Here is a 22,575-nt window from a genome sequence, read left to right as displayed (position 1 = left end):
ATTGTAAAGTACACAGAATAATAACAGCCTAAGCTAAAATTGAAGTGCATTTTAGAACCAAATCCCAAACAACTAATAAAAACAAGGAAATAATATTTTAAAATTCATTTACACAATATGTAATTTTAATTTTATAATTATAAAAAAAAATCAAATAGACGTGATTTTATCACTGTCAAGATACTAGCAGTTAAGAAAAAATTAGCTGGTCACACTTCCTTAACAGTCTGCTACTTTTACAGTGCCATTTCGAGCATAACACTTGCTCTAACCATTTTATGTTAATTGCCGTTGTTGTTGCTTTGTCGTCGAGCGAGCGAGACGTGCGTCGCGGGTGGAATTAAGCGAAAATTAAAATAAATATTGGACAAATCACGGAAGATAAGTGCATTTTGCACAGAGAAAAAAATGCACAAGAATCAGAGTACGACAAAGCGAAAACAATGAGGAAGCAGCTAAGCAGGACAACCAGAACAACAACAACAGTCAATTAGGTTTTGTTTAACGCGCAATGGAAATGTAAAATCATAGAAACTAATGAAAACCGAGAAAAGTCAAGACGCATACAAAATTAAAAGTCAAACAAATCGTGGGAAATGGAAACAGAGTTCTGCTGCTGCCTCTGCCTCGTTTTCTTCTCGTTGTCCATGTGTAGTTGTTGTAGTTTAGGATATTGCAGGAAAATTACTGACCACAGATATATTGTAAAAGGCGCGCGTTCGCGTTCGGCGTGGCAAAAATAATTTGGAAAATTCAATACAAATAAAACGGCGCGACAATAACAAAAGGCAAATTTTGAAGCAGCAGCTGTGTGTGTTTCATTTGTATTTATGTGTGTGTGTGTGTAGCAGTGTAGCAGAAAAGTGAAGAAGAAAAACAGCAAACAAAAAAGAGAAAACAAAGCGAATCGAAAACACAAACGCAACAAAAACAACAAAAGTAGCAGCACTGGCCACAACAACAACAATAACAGCGGTAATCAACACTAACAACAACTACTACGCTGACTTCCTCTTTGGGCATTTACTCACACTCAGCATCTGAGCAGCTGACTGCATATCTTGGCAGTCTCTCTCCCACTCGCGCGCGCTCTCTCTCTCTCTCTCACTCTCCCTCTCTGCTCTGCTCTGCTTGGCACAAAATTAAAGAACGCCTACGCTGATTTTGACGTCGCTGCCATCGCTGTCGTCACTGCATAATAATGCAAAAGAAAACAACAAAAAAGTAACGAAACAACTAACTTCCAGCCGCCGGCCTCCTAACTAGTCAACCCCTTTGCACAGCTACAACAACAACAACAGCAACTGCAACAGCAACGAACTTAAGCAAACATATCCGTCATATTAAGTAAAAGTTCACCTAAGTCTCTCAATAACATATAATTCAATAACAATAAAACAAAAAAAACAAAATGGATTGGATCATTAGCGATGAGTTGGGTTTGACTGTCGGTCACGTTGTCGGCTGGGCGGCCGCCTCGGCAATGGTCATCGGCGGCGTTATACCCTATGTCCCCCAATATATCGAGATCAAGAAGACGCAGGACGCCGACGGCTTCTCTTTGTATGTCTGTTTGGCCCTTCTGGTCGCCAATTCGCTGAGAATACTCTTCTGGTAAGTTAATAATTTTTAGTGACTTGTTCTGCATTTTCCAGCTGCCTACTAGATGAATTCTGTGAGAGATTCGCAAGATTGCTAGGCGAAAGAGAACCGTGCAGCACGTTATGTGTCCACATTGTTATCTGAATTCACCCGGTGCTTAACTTAAAAGTTAGACGATCGCTTATCAGCGGCTTATCGAGCTTATCAGCTCATGTTTGTAGAAGTGCTCGTATGATCTCATGGCATATGGCATTTGTGTCTAGCCATGTCATTGTTTTCAGTCGATTTGTAGATTACTGCGCGACCATTTATTACATTAGCCAAGGCCTGACTGCGGGTTTTTTTTTAACTACTCTCCATATCTGTACATATTTAGAACATCTTTATGGTCCGATGGAATTAATTCGATTTCTTGGGGCATCAGCATTATTCGCTTTTTTTTTCGGGGTTTATGATTCAATAGGGTGAAATGGAACTTGACGTCAACTGGGCGCAGTGCGATCGCTGTTTTATTCGATGTGCTGTAAATATTGACCCGGTACTCAAGATAACATCTGAGAACAACAATCACATGTGCATATATGAGTATATCTGAAAGCCACTTCAAATTCGGTTTGCTTTTTTTGTGTACTGCATGCATTTATTTTTTCCCCACTCTTGCAATAATAACGATGACACATTCAATTGGCTTTTGAGTCGATTCAGACGTAAACGCAAATGAATCAAATTCAAACCAACAAATTTTAATTCAATTTGAATAACTGTGCAAATGACTATCAATGTCAGGGTTCCTTTCAGACCGAACCAGCTGTAACTGCCACTGGGCAAATCATATGTACACAGAGAGAAAACGCTGTGTTAAAATAATAAAAATAATACTATAAAATAATAGCAAAGTATTCAAAATTGTATATTTTGTTTGCCCTTTGCACATTCATTTTATTTTCATTTTAATTTTATATTCAATCATGAATTTAGTTTATTATTCAAGTAACTTTATTGCTATTAGTAATTCTCTGCCTTTGAACATTACCAAATACACACTTAAACGATGTATTTTGTACTCACCCATAAAACACATATTGTTCAAATATCCCTGAAGAAAAGAAACTCAAGTCTATTTAAAGATTATAGGATATACTTACTATTTGCTTATACCATCAAATAAACAAATCTCTTTGAATTTTTCACCTCGCTTGACCACCAAAATGAGATCAAACAGTTCTGAAAATGAATATTTGTGCAATGATTGCTGCTTGCCAAAAACATTACAGAACGGGTTGGGAATTGTTGTTTCAAGCAGCTGATTCAGCTGGAGGCCATCAACTGTCTGGGACAGGCAACGGTCACCGTCTCTGCCGCCAGGGTCAACCACTTCCACCTGCTGCTATGTGGCTATAGTTTTTGTTTTTTTTTTAAGTTATGCATTTTTAATGCCATTTCCGAGGGCGAAACCCTCATAAGTTAGTTATAAATAAATTGTAACAAATAACAAATACAAAAGAAAAAATAGCTTTTTAAAGCATGCCGAAGTTTAGTTACTCTTATGGAGGGAAATTCAACTGTTCACATTTCAAATTCAATCAATTTAATTGAAAAACTGTGCAAGTCTCTTGAAGAGTGCCTTACAGTTCCATTGGAATACCCTCAGGCAGCAGGGTATAAAATCGAAGGCAGACGCAACTGGTGGCAGTCGTCAATTTGTCTGACACGTTCGTTAGTCAGCCGCAACAACAACAATCAATAATTGAATTGCTAGAAACTTGTCTAGAAACTATTTGTCGGCCTTTCGCATACCAAGTGAATCAGCTGTTTTATTTCTTTTTTAAATATAGAAAACATTTTTTATTCTGAATGCCTTGCGACAGTTAATCTGGGTGCAAAAGTACCTCCTACCCAGGTTTGAGTATTTATAGCGTGACTCTGCAATCTGCGGGTGGCGACGTGGAACACGCGATTCCGTTGGTCGCATATCTATATTGTATATATATATATATATATACATAAATACATGTGTTTACTGTGGGTGCGCGATGATTAAACAACATTTGCACAAATAACACGCTTATGATTTATATTTGGCTTGGCCGAAACTATTTGATTAATATTTTTATTAACTATTTGTTTATGGTTCCCAACTGTTATTATCACAAAAAAAAAATGTATTGCAAAATTAAGCTTGAGTTTTTTATAATTATCGAGAGTTTAAATTATATTCATCAATATAACATGACTAGCAGATACCCTGCAAACAGCAAACATGCATAATAAGCTTGTTTTTATTAGTTTGCTCAATTTGAAAATATGATTAGCAAAATCTGCGTTCACTATCCGATCTTAATGAAATTTATGCAGTTGATCGATAAATTGTTATATTCAAAGGCTATATTTGTACAATTGCATCCTTTATTGCTATCGAAAATTATCGATATTACGAAATAAAGAGCCTCCCATGTTTTTTCCAATACCAAAATATTCCATGAGTTCAAAAAGTTGTTCTTCATATTTGTATGGATTTCTAAGCAACTCATTCAAGTCGGCCTTGAGGCGTCAAACGAAAACGAACAATTATTCGAAATCGAAATTCACTGTTTTAATAACTTAATAATATTTGATACAGGATAAATATAAAACAATCAATAATAACTGTTAAGTTCTGTTATTATCATGAATTAGTTATTATTCATAGTCAACAAATTATTTTAGCTATTTTTGCTTACCAAATAAGTGGCAATTATATTGTATTGTTGCATCTTAATGTGCTTTTGAGAACAAATTAGCCCAGTGCCAATTGAATAACAGGCTGACAAGTTAATTATCATTACACTGTCTAATCGCTGTCGCACTGACAAAGTCCCCCAGTCCCCCATTCCCCGGAACACTCCACACATATCCGGCCAAGTGCATTGGCGAACCTCAGCCCGGAACGATGGGGTCATTTTATGGAGCACATAAAATGCGAACTCGTAAAAAAAATGAAAAGTGTTGCAGTTTATGCAGTTTTTATAACAAATCGTCTCGAATACGTTGGCTGCTGTTGCTCAGAATGCAAATTCATATTCGAAAGCGTGAAAAATTAAAAAAAAAAAAAGTAATTACAAATGCGACTTTGTAAATGGCAATTATTGTAACGATTGCGGAAAGTGAAGAACCGTTTCCGGGCACGTTCGCCTGCTCCTCACTTTCATTTGTTATTGTTCGCATATTAAGCATTGTTTGGCTTTTTTATATTATATTCACACCTACACAGCTGAAATGTTCGATAGGTTGAATGAGCTCATCGATTCACTCATACTAATCATATTCATCGCAATAAGCGACAGCAACAACAACAACAACAGCAAAAAGCAAAGCTGAACGGAGAGTAGAAATATGTGTGCAAATAAAATTAAGTCATTGTTTAAAATATTTAATGTCAAACATTTACATATATAATTTCTACTAAATATGGTCTCGATAATATTTGTATACCCTGAACCCATTAACAATGGGCAAAAGGGGAATAATGAGATTGTGTAAAAGTATTTAAAAGACAAAGAGACACCATAAAGCTTATATTTTCTTGATCAGCTTCAACAGCCAAGTCAATCTAGGCACGTCCCTCTGTTTGCCTATAAACATGCCGATTTCCGATAGCAATAAAAGACACAATTGTAAAGATACTGCATTCAAATTGATATATAATGCACCATGATATCTCATCGATGAACTGTAGAATCTTCTTTAGGATCGGATAAGAAACACAGAATTGGTTTTGCATAAAAGCTGGGCTCAGTATATCTTCTAGTCGAGCTTTCTCTACCAAGCTAAATAGTTGGTATCTTCATAAGTTACCTTTAACATTGCTTTAACAAAATATTAATACTATCGATGACTTATTATCACCGCATATTAATATACTACTCTGCCTTTGGAGACTGCCTAACTTATGCTTTGGTTATTGGATCAGCTTTTCAATAGTGTTGAATAGGCACATTAGCATATTTAAATATTTGCTCACTCCCAACAAAGAGGCGTTAAATTTCCAAGAAAGGGATCCCGACCAAATACGAGAGCCAAAAGCAAAAAAAAAAAAGAAACATGGAACTTTTTTTTACTATGACTCAATTTGCGGTTTGGGCCGACGATTCGTGACTAAGTAAGTAGACCACAATCAATTTGATTGAAGTGCATTCAATTTGAATAATAAGACCCATTTTCGATATACAAATACATAGATGTGTGAAGTAAAGTAGTGGGAAGTGTTCCTAAATAGTTTCATTAGTAGCGCACTCAATCTATTTATTTGTTGCTCTCGTATTTGCACATTAAATATTTGCACAAATTGAACAAAATACATATATGATCAAGTAATGAGAACGAAAATTGTACTAAAGTGCTTGACGACTACATGTGGTATGTAATCGGTATACCCTGTGCATATTAAATGAATAGAAGTGGGTATGGTAATGTTGTGGATATTGTGGTTTACGAGATTGAATAAGTCATGTGCAACAATTTCTTAAACATAAGTTTATAAGTTTTCACACTGGCATCTCTTAGGCAGTCACACGCGACTAGAGCACGCATACTTGTTATATTTAGCTATGTTTGTGTGTATTATACATTGTATATATATATTTATACATATATATATATATATATGTACCTGTGTGTGTGTGTGTTATAAATATAATTTTTAAGTACACCAGCACCCACTTAAATTTTGAGTGCAGTCGGCTGTTGGCAAATGTGCAAAGTTAAAAGCCGCTTTAGTTGCGAAAGGCCAAAAGAGGGCATACAATTTGCCAACAATTTCATATTACAGCCATTTTGATGAGTAAGGGGTATATTCCGGGTAGAGGGGGTTCAATGAACGCTCGTGTGGCAAATGCGGCATTCAAGTTTTATCCGCTAGAGGCTCAAATGTGGCAGCGTTGAGTGTGGGCATTGCAGATATAATTGCTAATTAGAATGGAATTGAAATGATGAGAGAAAGTAATGAGAAGAAAATTGTTAGCGAAAAAGGGCAGCCAGATAAAAATATATTATAAATTATCACCTCACACAAAAATAACGAATAAACTTAATATGAGATGAGATGGAATTGTAATTCATTGTATATATGAACAAAGGAAATTACATTTAATCAAGAACTTTAATCTTTATTAGCCCGTTGCTTGTGTTGTGTTATCAATATTCCTGCAAATCAATATATAATATATCTTGAATGTTTATTCTCGGCAATGAGCAACTTATAAAGACCGCCGCTCAGTGCTTCCTCAATAGATAAGCTCCCTCCCGGAAGGCCTCTAAGATCTGTCTATGTAGTTACTGATACCTCCTCATTCATTTTGAAGATATAGAGCAACAACAGCAAACATCTGAGTTCACTTAAGCTAAATGGCTTTCTTATCGCCCACAGCGTGCATTCTCTATAATAGATTGTTCATTGCAGATAAGCAAAGCCTCTTAGAACAATTATATTATTTACGTAGAAACTAACAACAAAAAAACTGAAGAAGCACTAAGTTAAATAATACGGGGTATTAAATGGTATACTGCTATGAAGGGGGCCTTTGCCCATGAGAAAAGTGGATTCAATAATTGTCAATTAATGTAAATGTTGGGTGACATTAATAAAGAGCCTATTTTTGTACACCAGAACACATTGATAATAAATTAAATTAAATTATTAGAGAGAAATTATCTCACGTAACAAAATAATCTAGCTATTTTTAAGTGTAGAACGTTCTGACAAACCTATTATTATTTATAGCTGGACAGATGCATGCTTGGAATATATATAATTGCACAACTTGTTGTGTAACTACAAAAAAAATTACCTCAGTAATATGACTCAACATTTTTGGAAACACTATGTGAAATCTAACGAAATGCATATGCTTACATTCTTATTAAATTAAAATTATAAGTTTACAAAACTAACTCACATTAGTTTGCTAGATTAAATATTTTTATATTAAAAAATTCCCACAAGAAATAATTTTTTGATAATTAAAAAAAAAGTCGTGCAAATGTAACATTAATACAATTTTAAAGTCGCCTGATTTATTTTTACCTAAAACTATCGATTTGGCAACAAATCATCCACTTTTTGGGACCCATTCTCTTGCAGCATTCTCCAACAGCTTAATCCTTACGAGAAATGCTTTCACTCATATCATCTACAGAATTTAGGCATTGGAACTCTGAAAGTTGTCCCGGGACCGTCTACAATTATTACTAATTGTTCGGAAACAAAGTTTCATGTTTAGAAAATGTTTATATTTAAAGCCAAATTCAGTTTAACTACGTTTAACAATTAGCTGCACGCCTCGTTTCAATTTTGATTAAGATCAAGATAACTGTTATTTGTACTTCCCAGTTCTGACTACTTTTGCACTAAAAAATAAAGACACCTGTACTTAAAGTGTTTCAATATGCTGACACTTGGCATTAGACGGCAACTTCCTTATCACCCAAAAAAAATTGTATTGGCTGAACAATGCCACATATCTTATCTATTCCATAAAAGAAAATAATAATAATAAATCAATAAGCAGGTATTGCATATAAAACAAACTTGACATTATTGGTTTAATATTTGACCCATTTACTCATTTAGTAATTTATTTTTAATATGCTCCACAATAAACAAAGACTTTAAAAATACCTGTGCCAAGGTCAGTGGGCTGGTTCGGGGGGTGTGCTGTGTATTTGAATTGGTGCTTGAGTGTTTTGTCGTGTGTTGGTAGGTTCCAATTAATTTTTGGGTCGATCCATGTTCGTCTGACCAACAAATGTTGCCAAATTCTTGCTTAGCTATAAATGTTGATGGTTTTTTTTTGTGTGTGTTTTTTTTTTATGATGTTACCTTTTGCATGCAAATTAGCGCTTAGCACATTTCAAACCGGTTGCTTCTGCTGTTAATAATGATGATATTGGGTTCTACTTTTAGCTTGTTGATCTCTTCGTATGTATTTATATATACATACCTACATGTGTGTATAAAAACTTTACTATATATGCGTATATTTTTTTTACAATTTTCACTTGTCTCACTTTGGTTTGATTGGATTTAGCTTGTGGCTGTGCGGTATGCGATGTGAAATAATACTAATTACAGTAGCTGTCTTCGACTTAAAAAGATCTAGCTGCTTTTCTACACAATTTATAGTGTATTCTTTTCAAAATATTACTCATTTTCTCCTTGTGGAGCGTATTATAATTAATGAACTTTGTTACGCCTTGAAGAAGACGTCTTTGACCCCATTAAGTTACATATATTCTTGATATGCAACACTATCTGAGTCGACATAACAAACTTGTCACTTAGTCTTGAAGTTATCTGAATGAAACTTCTCATATTTTTGCTACAAACTAGGCCGTTATCATATAGCTCTATATGATATATAATAGGAAGAATCGATGGAAAGATGAAATCTGAACAACTTTTTTGTTTATCAATTTATCTTAAGCAAACTTAAAACGCATAGTGTTATAATCCACCCAAGATATAGGCAACAAAGTGATTAACGTCGAACTGACGACTATATTATATAGTTTTTATGGAAATGATCGATCGAAAAATGAGTTCTTGTGTGATCAATTTTTTTTTGTTTAAAAAGAGATTCAAAACAGACATATTTTATAGGCGAATTATTTTATGAGCAAAAATCATTGAAATCAGACTGCAATATCTTAAAACTCCCAAAAGAAGTCCGAGCTATCCTAATAGAACTCGGCAGATGGTTAACATCAGACTAATAAATCATATACTTTTCACAGGTACAATCGAATAAATTTATTTTGAGAATGTGCAATCTTTTTGCCTGGGTTAGCCATTATTTCTAATTATTTTTAATTTGTGTAACCTTTATATAATTTCAACAACTTGCTAGGCACTTATCAGCTTTCAAGATGATTCGCTTCACGTTATCTGAAACGCTCAGAATCGGCTTAGAATTTTCCATGTAAAGCACATTCAATGCCATTACTCAGCCGAGCAGCTTTTAAGGCGGTGATTCCTATCTTGATAGCCGCCTGGGTGCGGTCAGTTGGCCTAACCCAAATGTTAACTTGGAGGCTATCACAGTTCGCACTTATCTGCTCCTGCTCCATAGCCCGCTCTAGCTCTAGCTCTGAAGACTTTTGCGTAATTAAGAAAAGTAAAAGTGAAAGTCACATAAGGGCGCGTGTCTCCAAATCGAGACACGTCATGTCTCGTGCTTGGCTGCTATGCCTTGACTAGAGAACACAAGTGGTGTGTGTATTAAATCTGCAGTGGAAAAGCTCAGCAATTTTGTTCCGCTTTTCTAATTGAATTTTAATGCTTGGCTTTCGCTCTTGCAAGTCCCTTGGGTGATTTAAAATGGCTTAATGCTTAAAGGTCTTCCTGTACCTTCTGTTGTGGTCATTTTTGTACCCTGAACCCATTCAAAATGGGTAAAAAGGGTATAAAGGTTGTGTGCAAATGTATGTAACAGGCAGAAGGAAGCATCTCCGACCCCATAAAGTATATATATTCTTGATCAGGGTCAACAGCCGAGTCGATATAGTCATGTCCGTCTGTCCGTCCGTCTGTCTGTATGAACACTCAGATCTCAGAGACTATAAGAGCTAGAGACTTCAAATGGAATATAGGTTCTCGTATACCAGGCGCAGATCAAGTTTGCTTTATTTTATCGATAACTGCCTCCGTTTTTCGATTATCGATATATTTAAATTTCCGATAGCAATAAATGCTACAATTTTAAATATATTCTTATGAATATATGATATGCATATGCATATAATTAATCAACTGCCCAAATTTCGTCAAGATCGGATAAGAAAGACCCAAGTTATTGTCGAAAAATATTCTCATATGGATCCCATTTCTATCAACAGCCTCAAGAATTTTCTGTATGCATCAATATGCCAGAAAGAGATGACATGATAATCAATACGTCAATATGTCTTTGTGTGTATTCTATATATACGTATATATTCTGGCGTATTCTACGCCAGTCAGCTGGGATCAGACCGGTCTGTTTTACTCATCAGTGCCTGAGCTTTCTATAAGAAATGAGTGCACTTGCAGCCCTGCTCACATTTGTGTGTAAAACTTATTATATAACTTGTATAAATTTGCCGATAGTTTTAGAATATATTTAACAGCTGGTTTCAGGGTAAATCGTAGTCGAGCTCACTCGACTACAGCACTCTTACTTGCTTTGCAAAGACTTTAAGCTCTCAACTGATTTGTATGCGTGGCATTTAATTTGCTTGCGTTGCCAAAAGCACCGACCAAACGACCCATGAAACTAATCGAAATGTCTCAACAAGAGCAACAATAACACTAACAACAACAATAACATTAACAACAACTAGTACAGTTACAACAACCGTAGCAAAAACAACAGATCGATTCGACCCTCCTTCAAATCGCTATTTTTCGATTTGAATTCTTTTTCAATGTTTACAGTTTCGGTCTGATGACAGTACAAACAGCAGAAGCAAATGCTGATACCGCATTAGAACATTGAACCCCTTCGCACTCAAGTCTCCCCTCCTCCCCTTCACCCTTCAAATGTCCAATAACGCTGCCGATTGACGCAAGCGATTTGCCTAGCACCAAGTCAAATTGAAATAGGATTCATTAAAAATAGTACAACACATTGCTTATCTGTGGCAAACATGAAATATGAATATTCTATGAATTCGATTATTTGTTTCAATCTAATACACATTTTTTGTAAATCATAATCAGTCTTACAAAACATTGCCAGAACAACAGACAGAAGGAAGCTTATCTGAGCCCATGCGGAATTCTTGATCAGCATCAACAGTCGGTTTGGTCGTATCCGTTCGGTCGTCCTGCTATATGAATAGGCCCATCTCAGAGTCTAAAAGAGCTAGATATGAGTTCTCGTATATCACAGGCAGATCTTGCTTATTTAATTTTGTTTGACCAGGATATCTGTTAGTCGATAGAGCATCGTAATTTGATATATATCTGCCTTACTATTTTTCTACATATAATAAACTACTTGCTTTTAATCGCAGAAATATATAGACGTAGATGAATACAAGAACTAATTTTTATTAAAGAATTTAGTCCTTTTCATTCTTTATTATATGATTAGTTTTAGAAACTAATTATTATTATTATTATTAGGCTATTAACTTCAAACGCAAGTTGTAGTTTCGACTTGTTTTTTTTACAACAATATTCTAATGGTTTCCTTAAAAAGATATCCCGTACATACTTAAATTCCAAGTTACTCAAAGTTTTACTTAAATCTTGCCACAAATCTAGGATCTGTTAAACTTTTGCACAGTTTGCTGGAGCTCACCCAGTTGGTTGGTTGCCTTATCGAGTGTATTTTATTGTTGCCGTGGGGGGCGGCGTAGTTTTATAAATATGTATGTATGCTTCCATTGTTTTATTCCATATCTGACATCGACTTGCCAACAATATTTACGCCTATATGCAAATCCCGGAGTGCTCTTCTTTTTTTTCCCCACCCCTAACAGCATCCAAGCGGCAACATTTGCGACTGCCTTTTATTTTGCGCATTTTTCTTTTGTGGTCTTGTTATTCCGCCCTTTTGTTTGCCATCTGCTTGCCGGCTCTTCTGTTATCACTTGTGGGTGTTGCCGTTGCCGTAGCTGCTGCTGCTGCTCCGCCGTAATTTGGAATAGCTTTCCCATCCAGCTGTGCCGGCGAATATAATGTGAGTTGTGTTGATGGGCAGCTTAGCGGCATGTGAGAGTGAGAACCTCCAAACATGTCAAATGTGCACATGTATTCATTTTCATTGAGCAAATAAAGCAACTTAATATAATCAGTATTGCTGTTATGCGTTTCGTTTTGTCATCAATTTATTTTGCTAATCTAAACTTCGTGAACTCAATGAACTTGAGAACATTTCATTTTGTCATGACTATTGACAGAAGATGCGAGAAAATAACGTACATCAATTTGAAACAAGTAAGAATGCTCTTCTCCATAAGATAAGTCGACCAAGAAATGTCCTGCGACAACCTGATAAATATAGGGATTAAAGCACAATATCTTGTTTGGCTCATTAAATTATAAGCAAAAAATCACCAATCAGTCAATCAGTATTTAAAAAATGTGGAAAGTAGTTAATCATTCTTGATTCTCATTATTCTTACTGAAAACAAAGACCTGCAACAAAGTACAAAACTGAGTCTAATTTATATCCGATAGTCGATATACAGAAATATATATTATTTATAAAAGATGGAAGCAACTTTCATGAGATCTGCACCTAATCCAATGTGTACCCTTCGGTCAGCAGGTGTTTTTGCCATTAGTTTTATTTCGAGTCCATCACTCTCGACCTCATCGACTTGTACCCAAATCCCAGCAAGGTCATCCAAATAGCTTAGCAGCTTAAAACAAGCAATACACCCACTGAACGACCCAGTTTCTCATTCAACGCCTCGTCAAAGGGAAACGGTGCCGAGTCGCGTTGAGCCTTTCGCTTTTCAAGGATAATTACTACGGCTTGTGGACTGACTGGTTGACTGGCTGGTTCATCAGCAACGCCTTATTTACACAAATCTTGGCGGCCGCACACACATATGCACACAATATATATATATATATATATATAATATAGCCACTAAATGGGCGCATTCAATGGAACAAACATACACTATTCATACTTGTGTCTTCTTTTTTTTTAAATGTATATATGTATGTAGCTCGTTGTCTTCATGCTCAGATTCAGGCTTAAGTGGCGCTCGGAGAATGCCTGAACATTCAGTTCGTTAGGAGGCCTCTTCACACGGCGATGATGACATGTACTCAATTGGTTTGAGTGCTTCAGCCACTGCTGCCCAACTTGCCAAGTGTAGCCTACTTCCAGGCAAATTAAATTTCACTCTATGTGTGTGCGTGTGTGTGTGTGTGTGTGTGTGTGTGTGTGTGTGCGTGTGTGTGTGTGTTTGCGCTTATGAGCAAACAAAACGGCGCACACACTTGAGCAAACAGTGCATTAAAGGCGGCACAGTTTTAATTATATACACACACACATACATATGTCTGCAAGCGGACATCCTAGCACATACATCCCTTGAGCAGGGAGGGGGGTGTGAAGGACACACAAACCTAACAAATAAGCAAACACACAAATTGCCCTAACCGAATGTGACTTCATTTACCAAGGCAAGTGAAGGCAGACACAAAAAAAAATCGAGAAGAAATTGCTTAAATTTATCAATGAAAACTTCATCAGCATTAAGCGGCATTTGTATGCTTTCCATACCCTGTAAGCTGTATAAATGGGAGTGTAATGAACTTTGTGAAATGTAGTACAGTATAGTACTATATAAACGTGATTTTCCCTTCAATGATTTTTAATTTGAAATTAAAGTTGATTTGTACTAAATGCAAAGAAGATTTAAATCAAATGTATTTTATTTGTGTGTATTTTACCTGTCCACAGACAGGATATCTGCTAGTCAAACATGCCAGCCTTAAAGCTATTCTTATTTTTTGGATAAATGTTTTTGTCCCCCCCATGAAACTTTGCTCGTTTTGCCAAGCGCAAGTCTTTCAGTCAAATCGTTGCGGCTATTTGCACAAATTGGCCATGAAAAAGCGCCTGCGAAATGCTGTGTGAATGCATGTGTGTGTGATGTGGCATGAGGCAAGAGTGAGTCGTCAAATGGCGGTTGTCCGACGAGGCGGCATGCATAACTGAAATTATTTACATTATATTGGGGCAAGCGAGAACAATCCGTTTGCAGCAAAATATGAAGCCGCCGAAGCGTTTCGAATTTTATCGATTTTTTACGACTTTTACAAACTACTACATACATACATATTTTACACGCACAAGTGTGCAAAATGGATTGTGTGTGTGTGTGTGTGGCTGAGTGTATTGGTGTGTATAACTTTCTCTGCTGTTGACTCTTCTTATTTTGCAATTTAAAAGTTAAGCTTAACAAAGTGGAAAAACTATGGCAACAACTTGTATACCCTCAAAAGGAAATCGGATAGTTTAATAAAAAGACGAATTTTCCTACTACGATAATTTCTCCCGTTTGTCTTTCACTTCTGCTTCCTGCTGATGCCCCTAGTTCCACCTTTTACAACACTTTACGCTGCTTTGATAGTAACAACTGTGTTTTACAATTTAACGTTTTAAAGCCCGTAACTGCACTCAAGTGATAAGAAAAAGTACCGAGTGAGGGCAGTGGTGTTTTGGGGCACTTGTGCAGTTGCAAGTTGGAAAGTGCAAATGTCAACAGCATGGCAAATTGCACTTTATTGTTATACGGGTCGCGCCACCAACAACAAAGAGCAGCATTTGATTAGAACTGATCAAAAGGATTGCTTCAATGCGAATTTGGCTCAGTGGAATAATACAATGGTCGTTCTATGTACCAGCAAACCACTAAGTGCTGAACTGCTGCACTTAAAGCAAGCTGTAAGTTTTCTACTACTGCAATGCAGAAATACCGAAATTGGTTTAGTTTACGTACCAGAATCGGAAACGGCACCTAAATTCGTGTCATATACATATGTGCTAGCAATAAGCCCAAAGAGTATTTTCCGTTTGATAATTGTACCCAAAAATTATTTCAATTTCGAACTTTTCTACCGATTAACCAAATAGGTAGTTGTTTATTTCTGACGGCAGTTATCGCCCCATTTGACATTCGCAATCTCGCACCAAGCTATTTACGAGTATTTGCCCATTTGTGCATGTCATTTGGCAACAAGACTGTGTTGCCAATTTGTGTATGTAGGCTTGGCTCCCAAACATAGAACGGCATTAAATGCCAGAGCTTGTAATTAAATTTCATTCAGCACACAAGCAAATCGCACCAAACTGGCTGACAAACTTGTTATCGTGATAATCAAAAGCGCTGTCTACTTTTGGGGTTCGCTTCATTTGCCTGCCTGCCTGCCTGCCTCCAGCTGACATTTATTTAGGTTCGTATCCACAGTATGAATATTATATGTTATGAACTAACTCTGTGACTACTGGGTGCGCAGAGACTTATCACAAATCACCCGACAAAAAACCATTCATTAAGAGCTTTTAATAGCACAGCCTATCGACTATGACACACAAACAAATCCCTAACAAATGCGTTTGGGTATTGCCTTCCAACTTCGTTTCCTTTTCATATCTCACCATTTTTTCCTTTTTTTTTTTTTTTGGTTGCCTTGCCAAATGTTCAACACGTTCCAGTTCCATTGTTTGCCTATTTCACTCTGTAGTTGTGTGTTGTTGTTGTTGTTGGCCCTTTTGCCACAAACGTGGCCAACACTTGCCGTTGTGTCAGCTGTGTGACAGCTTCGCTTGACACTGAAAGCTGTCTCCCTGCCATATACAAAAATAAATGTTCAGTTCTGGTCCTCTTAAAGCACATAATCGATTTTGTAGGCCCAGAAATCTGTTCATAAATCATCATTTCCCGAATGAATCTCAATTTATTCTATGCAGCGTCGTTTTGAAGGCTCTCAAAACAAAATACTTACAACATTAATCATATTTTAATATCCCCAAGTACGCTCTCCACAATTGACTTGGTTCTATAATAAATCGTGTACTAAATTCATATTGATATGCCTGAGTTAATCACAATTTAAAAATAACCACAACGTGTTGTTATCTTATGCAAATTGCTATTAAGCTTTGATTATGCAAAGCAGATCTGTGAATTTTGTTTTGGCAAAAATAAAGTATTCTTAGATATGAGTACATTAGTAAAATTTTGAGCTATCCTCTTAAGTCATTTTTAAAGGGTGCATGCATTATAAAGAAAAGTATCAAATAAACATTAAAACATATTTATTAATTTTGTATTGCCTGAAAAAAGGCTCAAGTTGCGTGAAAACTAAACACTTTCTGCCCATTTCAAGATAAATGGGTTTCTATTAGTTTGGGAATTGCATAAAAGTTGTTTTCACCTCTGCTCACCTGGGCATAAAATTAAATGTCAAGTGCTTTTGACCTTTAACTCACTTAGTTGGCGAAAAACACAAAAAGAAATTCTGTGTATGTGTTTAGTATCCATTAAAAATGTGTAAAACTTGCGTAATCATATGTTTGCAACTTTTACTAGCTGAATTAACGAATTTGGCATTTCAAGCTTAAGCTTATTAAACGTTGTTAAAGTTGCCTGTAAAAACTAAAAACTATTTTTAATCGTTTTGTGCAAACGGGCAGAAGGAAGCATCTGCGACCCCATAAAGTATATATTCTTGATCAGATTCAACAGCCGAGTTTATATAGCCTAGGACTTCAAATTGGGCTTAAACCAAATTTAAAATTATCGATAACTATCGATATTTAGATCAAACTATCTTGCAATCGGGCTCACTCTACTAAATATTTCTTACTTGTATCTAGTTTGACTGTTTTATGAACACTTATTAACCTCATTGGGCCAAATTTGATAACAGTACTCGACAATTATTCATTGATTGTGTGAGTTATGTCCCAAAAGCCATTCGCAGTCGATTCACTTCCATTGATTGAACCATTTTCGTGTGGCCAATTATAATGCCATTTAGTGTATCAGGCATGGCAACAAAAACTAATGTGATATTTAATCATTTGCAGGTTCTCCAGCCGCTTTGAGCTTCCACTGCTGGTGCAGAGTGTGGTCATGAATGTCACCATGTTCCTAATGATACACCTGTGCGTGAAGGTGAAACGGATGGGTGCCAATACACGAGAACATACGCTTCGCGGTGAGTGGAGTGCTCCTACGCCTCCCGGCTGTCGGCTAATAAATTCGATTAAGCCTAATACACATTATTCCTTTTTAGGCGACGAGCTGCACTTGCCAAAAGTGCTGACGGACACGGATACAGGCGCCTCCGTCTCCACGAGTGATGCAGGTGGGCTGAAACGTGCACGTTCCAGACATTATATAAATGGTAAGTCTAGTCTGGCACAGTTCGACCCACATTTTTAAGGTGCAGTTCTCATTGAAAACTTTTTTTATGTGCTCTTCATTTACTGTTCGTGACAGCGACAGTTGACGGCAATTTCCGGCCATATCATGTTATATAGCAAAAGACAGCACACACTAAAAATATATACTCGCATTTTCAATTTTTATGGTGCTCCTTTGGAGGCTTTATCTAAATGTACCATTTGCAGTGTATTTTGGCCTTTTGTCTTATCAATCTGCGTTCGCGCAAATGGCAAGCACAAAAAAAAACTGGGCTAGTAGGCGGAAACGTGGCCCATAAATTGATCAATGAACAAGCGCCACTGAAATAACATTGAGCTAATTATAGTGGCACGCCTTGGGCTTCTTGCTTATCTTAGTTTGTGTGTGCTGTGTGTATGTGTTGCAAGTGTGTGTTGCCCCTGTTCAACGCTGAAAAGCAGGCAACAATAATAGCAATTGATTTCGGAATACTTTTACCTTATATAGCGTCAAAGTAACACTATTCGAGTAGTGGAAATAAATCTAAATGTTTTCTTTCTATATAATCACGATAGTGCAAATATTGCAAACGATTTTTTTTATTTATATATTCGCGATACAAATACTTGACACAATTATCAAACGACCCATGACTCCAAAGCTCTTCCTTATTCATCAACTTTTTAACTAACCTGGCCAAGAGTCCTTTTATACCCATATAACAGTGTAGGTAAATCTGATATTAGCATTTGTTTTTTTTTTTTAACTGAAAACTGAAAATGTATTTGTTTATATGAAAAGTATTTTCATATTTATTATTCTTTATTATTACATTATAATATATATATATATATATTAATCATATTTCAGATCTGGATTTCAAATACTTTTGGAACTGGACAGATTTTCAATCGTATTTGGACATGATGCTCGTCGTATGGGCCATTGGCGCTGCCGTCACATATCTGATGCTACCCGTCAACTGGTTCATGGAGGCCATGGGCTTTGTGGCCGTTTTCACAGAGGCCATGTTGGGTACAGTATTCTAGCAGCTGGCACACAATATTAAAATAATTAAATAATAATATTTATTTAAATTTTGCAGGTGCGCCGCAGTTTCTGCGCAACTTTCAAAACAAATCCACATATGGTATGAGCATACACATGGTGGTCATGTGGACGCTCGGTGATATGTTCAAGACTGGTTACTTTGTCGCTAGAAAAGCACCCTCGCAATTCTGGATTTGTGGCACGTTGCAGGTGCGTAAAATCCTCTACAAATACAAATCAAACGGACAAATACACAAATTAACAAAGATTAACGGCTACGTTTTGTTTTGCACATGTCGAAGTTAACTATTAATTATAAAAAACACTACAAGCTATGAAAGCTATATGATATGCTTGTCCAATCTTGATAATCATTGCGAGAAAAATAAAATACCATCTGCTAGGGCATTCAAATACTCGTAGCACAAATAAAATATATCAAAAAAATAATAATTAACTTAAGTCTGTCGCACTTTGCACTTTATTACATGGGAAACTTTTAAATGATAAAAAAAGTTCAAAGAACTCATAATTATTCCACGATTCATTTAAGAAAACATGCAAAAATATAATTGTAGCTGCTATAAAAAAAATTTAAAACATTTCGTTAACAAATTTGGCAAATGAAAATGAAATAACTCAAATATCAAATAATGTACACGTAAAAATTGTTTGAAAACACTTAGACAATGCAAACAAAGTCAATAATCTATCACTTATAATTTCTTATGATTAAATATGGCTTCATGTCAATATATATATATATATATATTTACATCATCCATCCAATCAGTTGTGGAGTTTAATAGTTTATAATTGTAATGATAGTTGGATCGATGTTGAATAATATAAGATAACTATTATCACAAAGCTGCAAGCAACGTAGCCATTAATGATTAAAAATTAGAATTAACTTATCACTCACTTAACTAATCAACAACTTTCTCTGTTTCACAGGTCAGCCTGGATCTGGCAATATTGTTGCAGGTTTGGCTGTATCGCCACAATACGAAGCCGCGCGATCTGAGACGCGGTGATTAGCAGTTTGCCCCCGAAGAGCAGCAACAACAGCCTCCACTTAATCAACAACAAGAACAACAAATAATAACAACAACACAACAACAACAACACGAACTGCACAATTCGCATTCCGAGGAGCGACAATTATCGCTTCCAATTACAATCAGCAGCAGCGGCGACGATCGTCTGCTGACGGCACGAGCCGATGACGAGCACTTCAAAACACTCGACTTTGGCCAGTGTCACGACAATCGAGCCTTTCAGTATCATCATCATCATCACCATCATCACAACAACAACAACAATAACAATAACAACAATAAGCTGTTACTTTCCCGCTCGGCCGGCAGTGGCAAGAGTCAGAGCAAACATGAGAGCAGCAATGCCACCGCTGCCGTTGCCGTTGCTCTCGATGATCTCGAGGTGGTCATTGTGCACAAGTCGAGCAATGCGCGAGGCGTTAGCAATGGTGCACAGGAGCTCAATCATAGTCACAGTAACAGCTGTTGCCATCGGCGCAAGCGACACAATGCCACACAGACGCCAGTGGAACGTTGCTGTTGCTGCTGCGGATCCGGTTGCCATTGCCAGGTGACGCATCATCATTGCCATCATCACTGTCATCATCATCACTATGGCAGCAACAGTGGCGGCGGCGGCGGCGGCAAGCGACGCCGTCATCATCATCATCATCATCATCAGCAGCAGCATCAGCAGACGCAATCCCGACAGCAGTTGCATTCCAAGCGCAGTCCGCTTCCAGCCAACAAGGCGAACCACACACACAACAAGTCTTCCTTGGACTCCAGCGAGGATCAGCATCAGCAGCCGCAACTGCATTCGAATGTCATTGCGATTGAGATTGATGCGGCCACCGTAACGGAGAATAACAGCAGCACTGCCACCTCAAATTTTCCATATAAGGTTGCCAGCGAGGGCGGCGGTGCGCCCATGAATCTAATTCCGCTCTGCGAGCAGCATCGTCAGCGACGGCGACGCGCCTCCATCAACTCCAATACGACCATCGAAACGGATGAGCTGTCCCGAGATGACGACGCCGATGTCGACGATGTTGACGATGACGCCGACGCTGACGATGACGACGACGATGACGATGACGACGATGATGATGTGCGTCTGGGCGTGCAACCCGAGGATGAGGAGCAATTGACACCATCGATGGTCAAACGGCCAAGCAGCAGCTCCAGCAGCACAGCACGAGCCTTTGCCGGCTCTGTTCCGCCACGCAACCAATGCGTGAGGATTAAGCGTAAACGTTTCGATCCCGATGCGATGCAGGATTATTGCAGCAGTTGCTCGCGTTGCTCCAGTTGCAGCTGTGATCAGGCGCGCACCAGCTCCTGCAGCAGCCTGGACGAGGATCTAGCCCACGAGATGACCGTTGCCGCCGACTGCCATCGCTGTGCGAGCAGCGAGCAGCAACAACAACAAATGGGCAGCCGTCGTAGTAGCTTGAAGAGCTTCTGTTCCTGCCGCACAAACAGCTGCTGCTGTGGCCGTTGCAGCGACGAGGAGAATTATGCCGGTGGCGAATACGAGGACGATGACGATGAGACGACCGGACAGCGTGAATCCTATCGCACCGCTGCGGATCACACGATAAGGAGCACTCCAACACAGGATGCAGATCTGCATAGCAGCACCCTGACACCGCTCAGCACCGAGGAGCACACGATGCACAGCGAATTGGCGGACAATGATGATGATGATGATGTGAATGCCATAACCGATGCGGATGCCTCCTCGCTAAGTCAATCTGCCGAATACTTTTCGCTCGCCTCCGCCACGGGTGGCAAAGAAGAGGGCAGCCACAACACCACCAATAGCAATAGCAATAGCAACAGCAACAGTGCCAGCTGGAGCAAGCATATTCGTCTTAAGCGCAGCCCCTCGCTGCTGGACTCACATTTATGACGAAGTGTCTCGCTGGTCGCGTGGCCAGCCATCGATGTTAATGCCCTGCTGCAGCAGACCATACGAAAAACCGCTGTGCTGCAGGAGTTGCCAGTGAAGCCACGCACACCGCTGCCGCCACCGCCAAGGGCCCAGTTGCAATGTTCCGGTGCAGCAACAGCAGCAGGAGCAGCTGCATCAGGTAGCAATGATAGCTCCACCGCCACGTTAACGCCCAGCGTCATCACCGTTGCCAAGCAACCGAGAACTCGCACCGCTGTCATCTCTCACAATGGCATCACGAACACAACCACAACCACTTTGCCCGCACTGAGGACGAAGCGCAGCAGCTCCAAGTACGCGCCGGTGGGCGGAGATGCAGACTACACCTGTGATCCGCTCCAGCGACGCTCCACAGAGATCATACTTTAAGCAACAACCTCTGCTTGGCTGTGTCGACAACAGAGTTTTGTCCAAAAACAAACAAAAAAATAAGAAAACAAAACAATATCCAAACCAGAAAACTTCTTGGAAAATCATGTGCAAACATTTCGTGAATTTTTTAGATTATTTTGTTGTACATCCCAAAAAAGATAAAAGTCCCCCATTTTGCTGTTCATTATGTTGTTATTCGGGGGTTAATCCTCAATCAAAAAAGAAAAACAAAACAATACAATACAAAAAACGAAACCATTATGTACATTATATGATTTCTGAGCCGCTAGCAAAATTAGCTATAATTTTGATAAATGTGTAATATTAATTTAAGTGTGACTATTTGAATTTAATGCCTCAGCTCCTCGACGACTGCTTTTTAAGCAGATGTCAACGGCTTATATTAACTAACTAAAAATACATATCCATTATAAATCTAACAATGTGCTCTTGGCAAAGACTTCAAAGCGTCTTCGGGAGCTGAGGCAAACGACCTTGTTTCATTGTTTTTGTACAAGTTTTTAGTCAATTCCTCTTAGCCAAGTAAGTTAATGCATGCATAACTAATGTGTAAAAAACAAATAATATATATATATAGAAATATGTGTACATCAAACATTAATCTCGATATTGAAAACGTAAAGAACACATTGTACA

General features: G+C 37.9%; 1 protein-coding gene across 1 annotated transcript; it reads left to right on the top strand.

Annotated features, from left to right (window-relative positions):
• The first annotated feature begins 299 nt into the window (after window positions 1–299).
• LOC6567068 (hybrid signal transduction histidine kinase A) lies at window positions 300–21,988 on the top strand. The gene is given in 6 exon segments (XM_032739649.1): window positions 300–1,614; window positions 17,181–17,311; window positions 17,390–17,500; window positions 18,370–18,534; window positions 18,605–18,759; window positions 19,507–21,988. Coding segments are annotated over 6 exon segments (3,174 nt in total). The 5' UTR covers window positions 300–1,411; the 3' UTR covers window positions 21,916–21,988.
• The last annotated feature ends 587 nt before the right edge of the window (window positions 21,989–22,575 follow it).

This window comes from Drosophila grimshawi, unplaced genomic scaffold (genome assembly GCF_018153295.1).
Source record: "Drosophila grimshawi isolate 15287-2541.00 unplaced genomic scaffold, ASM1815329v1 contig_1377, whole genome shotgun sequence".
NCBI classification, from domain to species: Eukaryota; Metazoa; Arthropoda; class Insecta; order Diptera; family Drosophilidae; genus Drosophila; species Drosophila grimshawi.
Note: the sequence above shows the minus strand (reverse complement) of the source record. Positions and strands in the feature narration are given on the sequence as shown.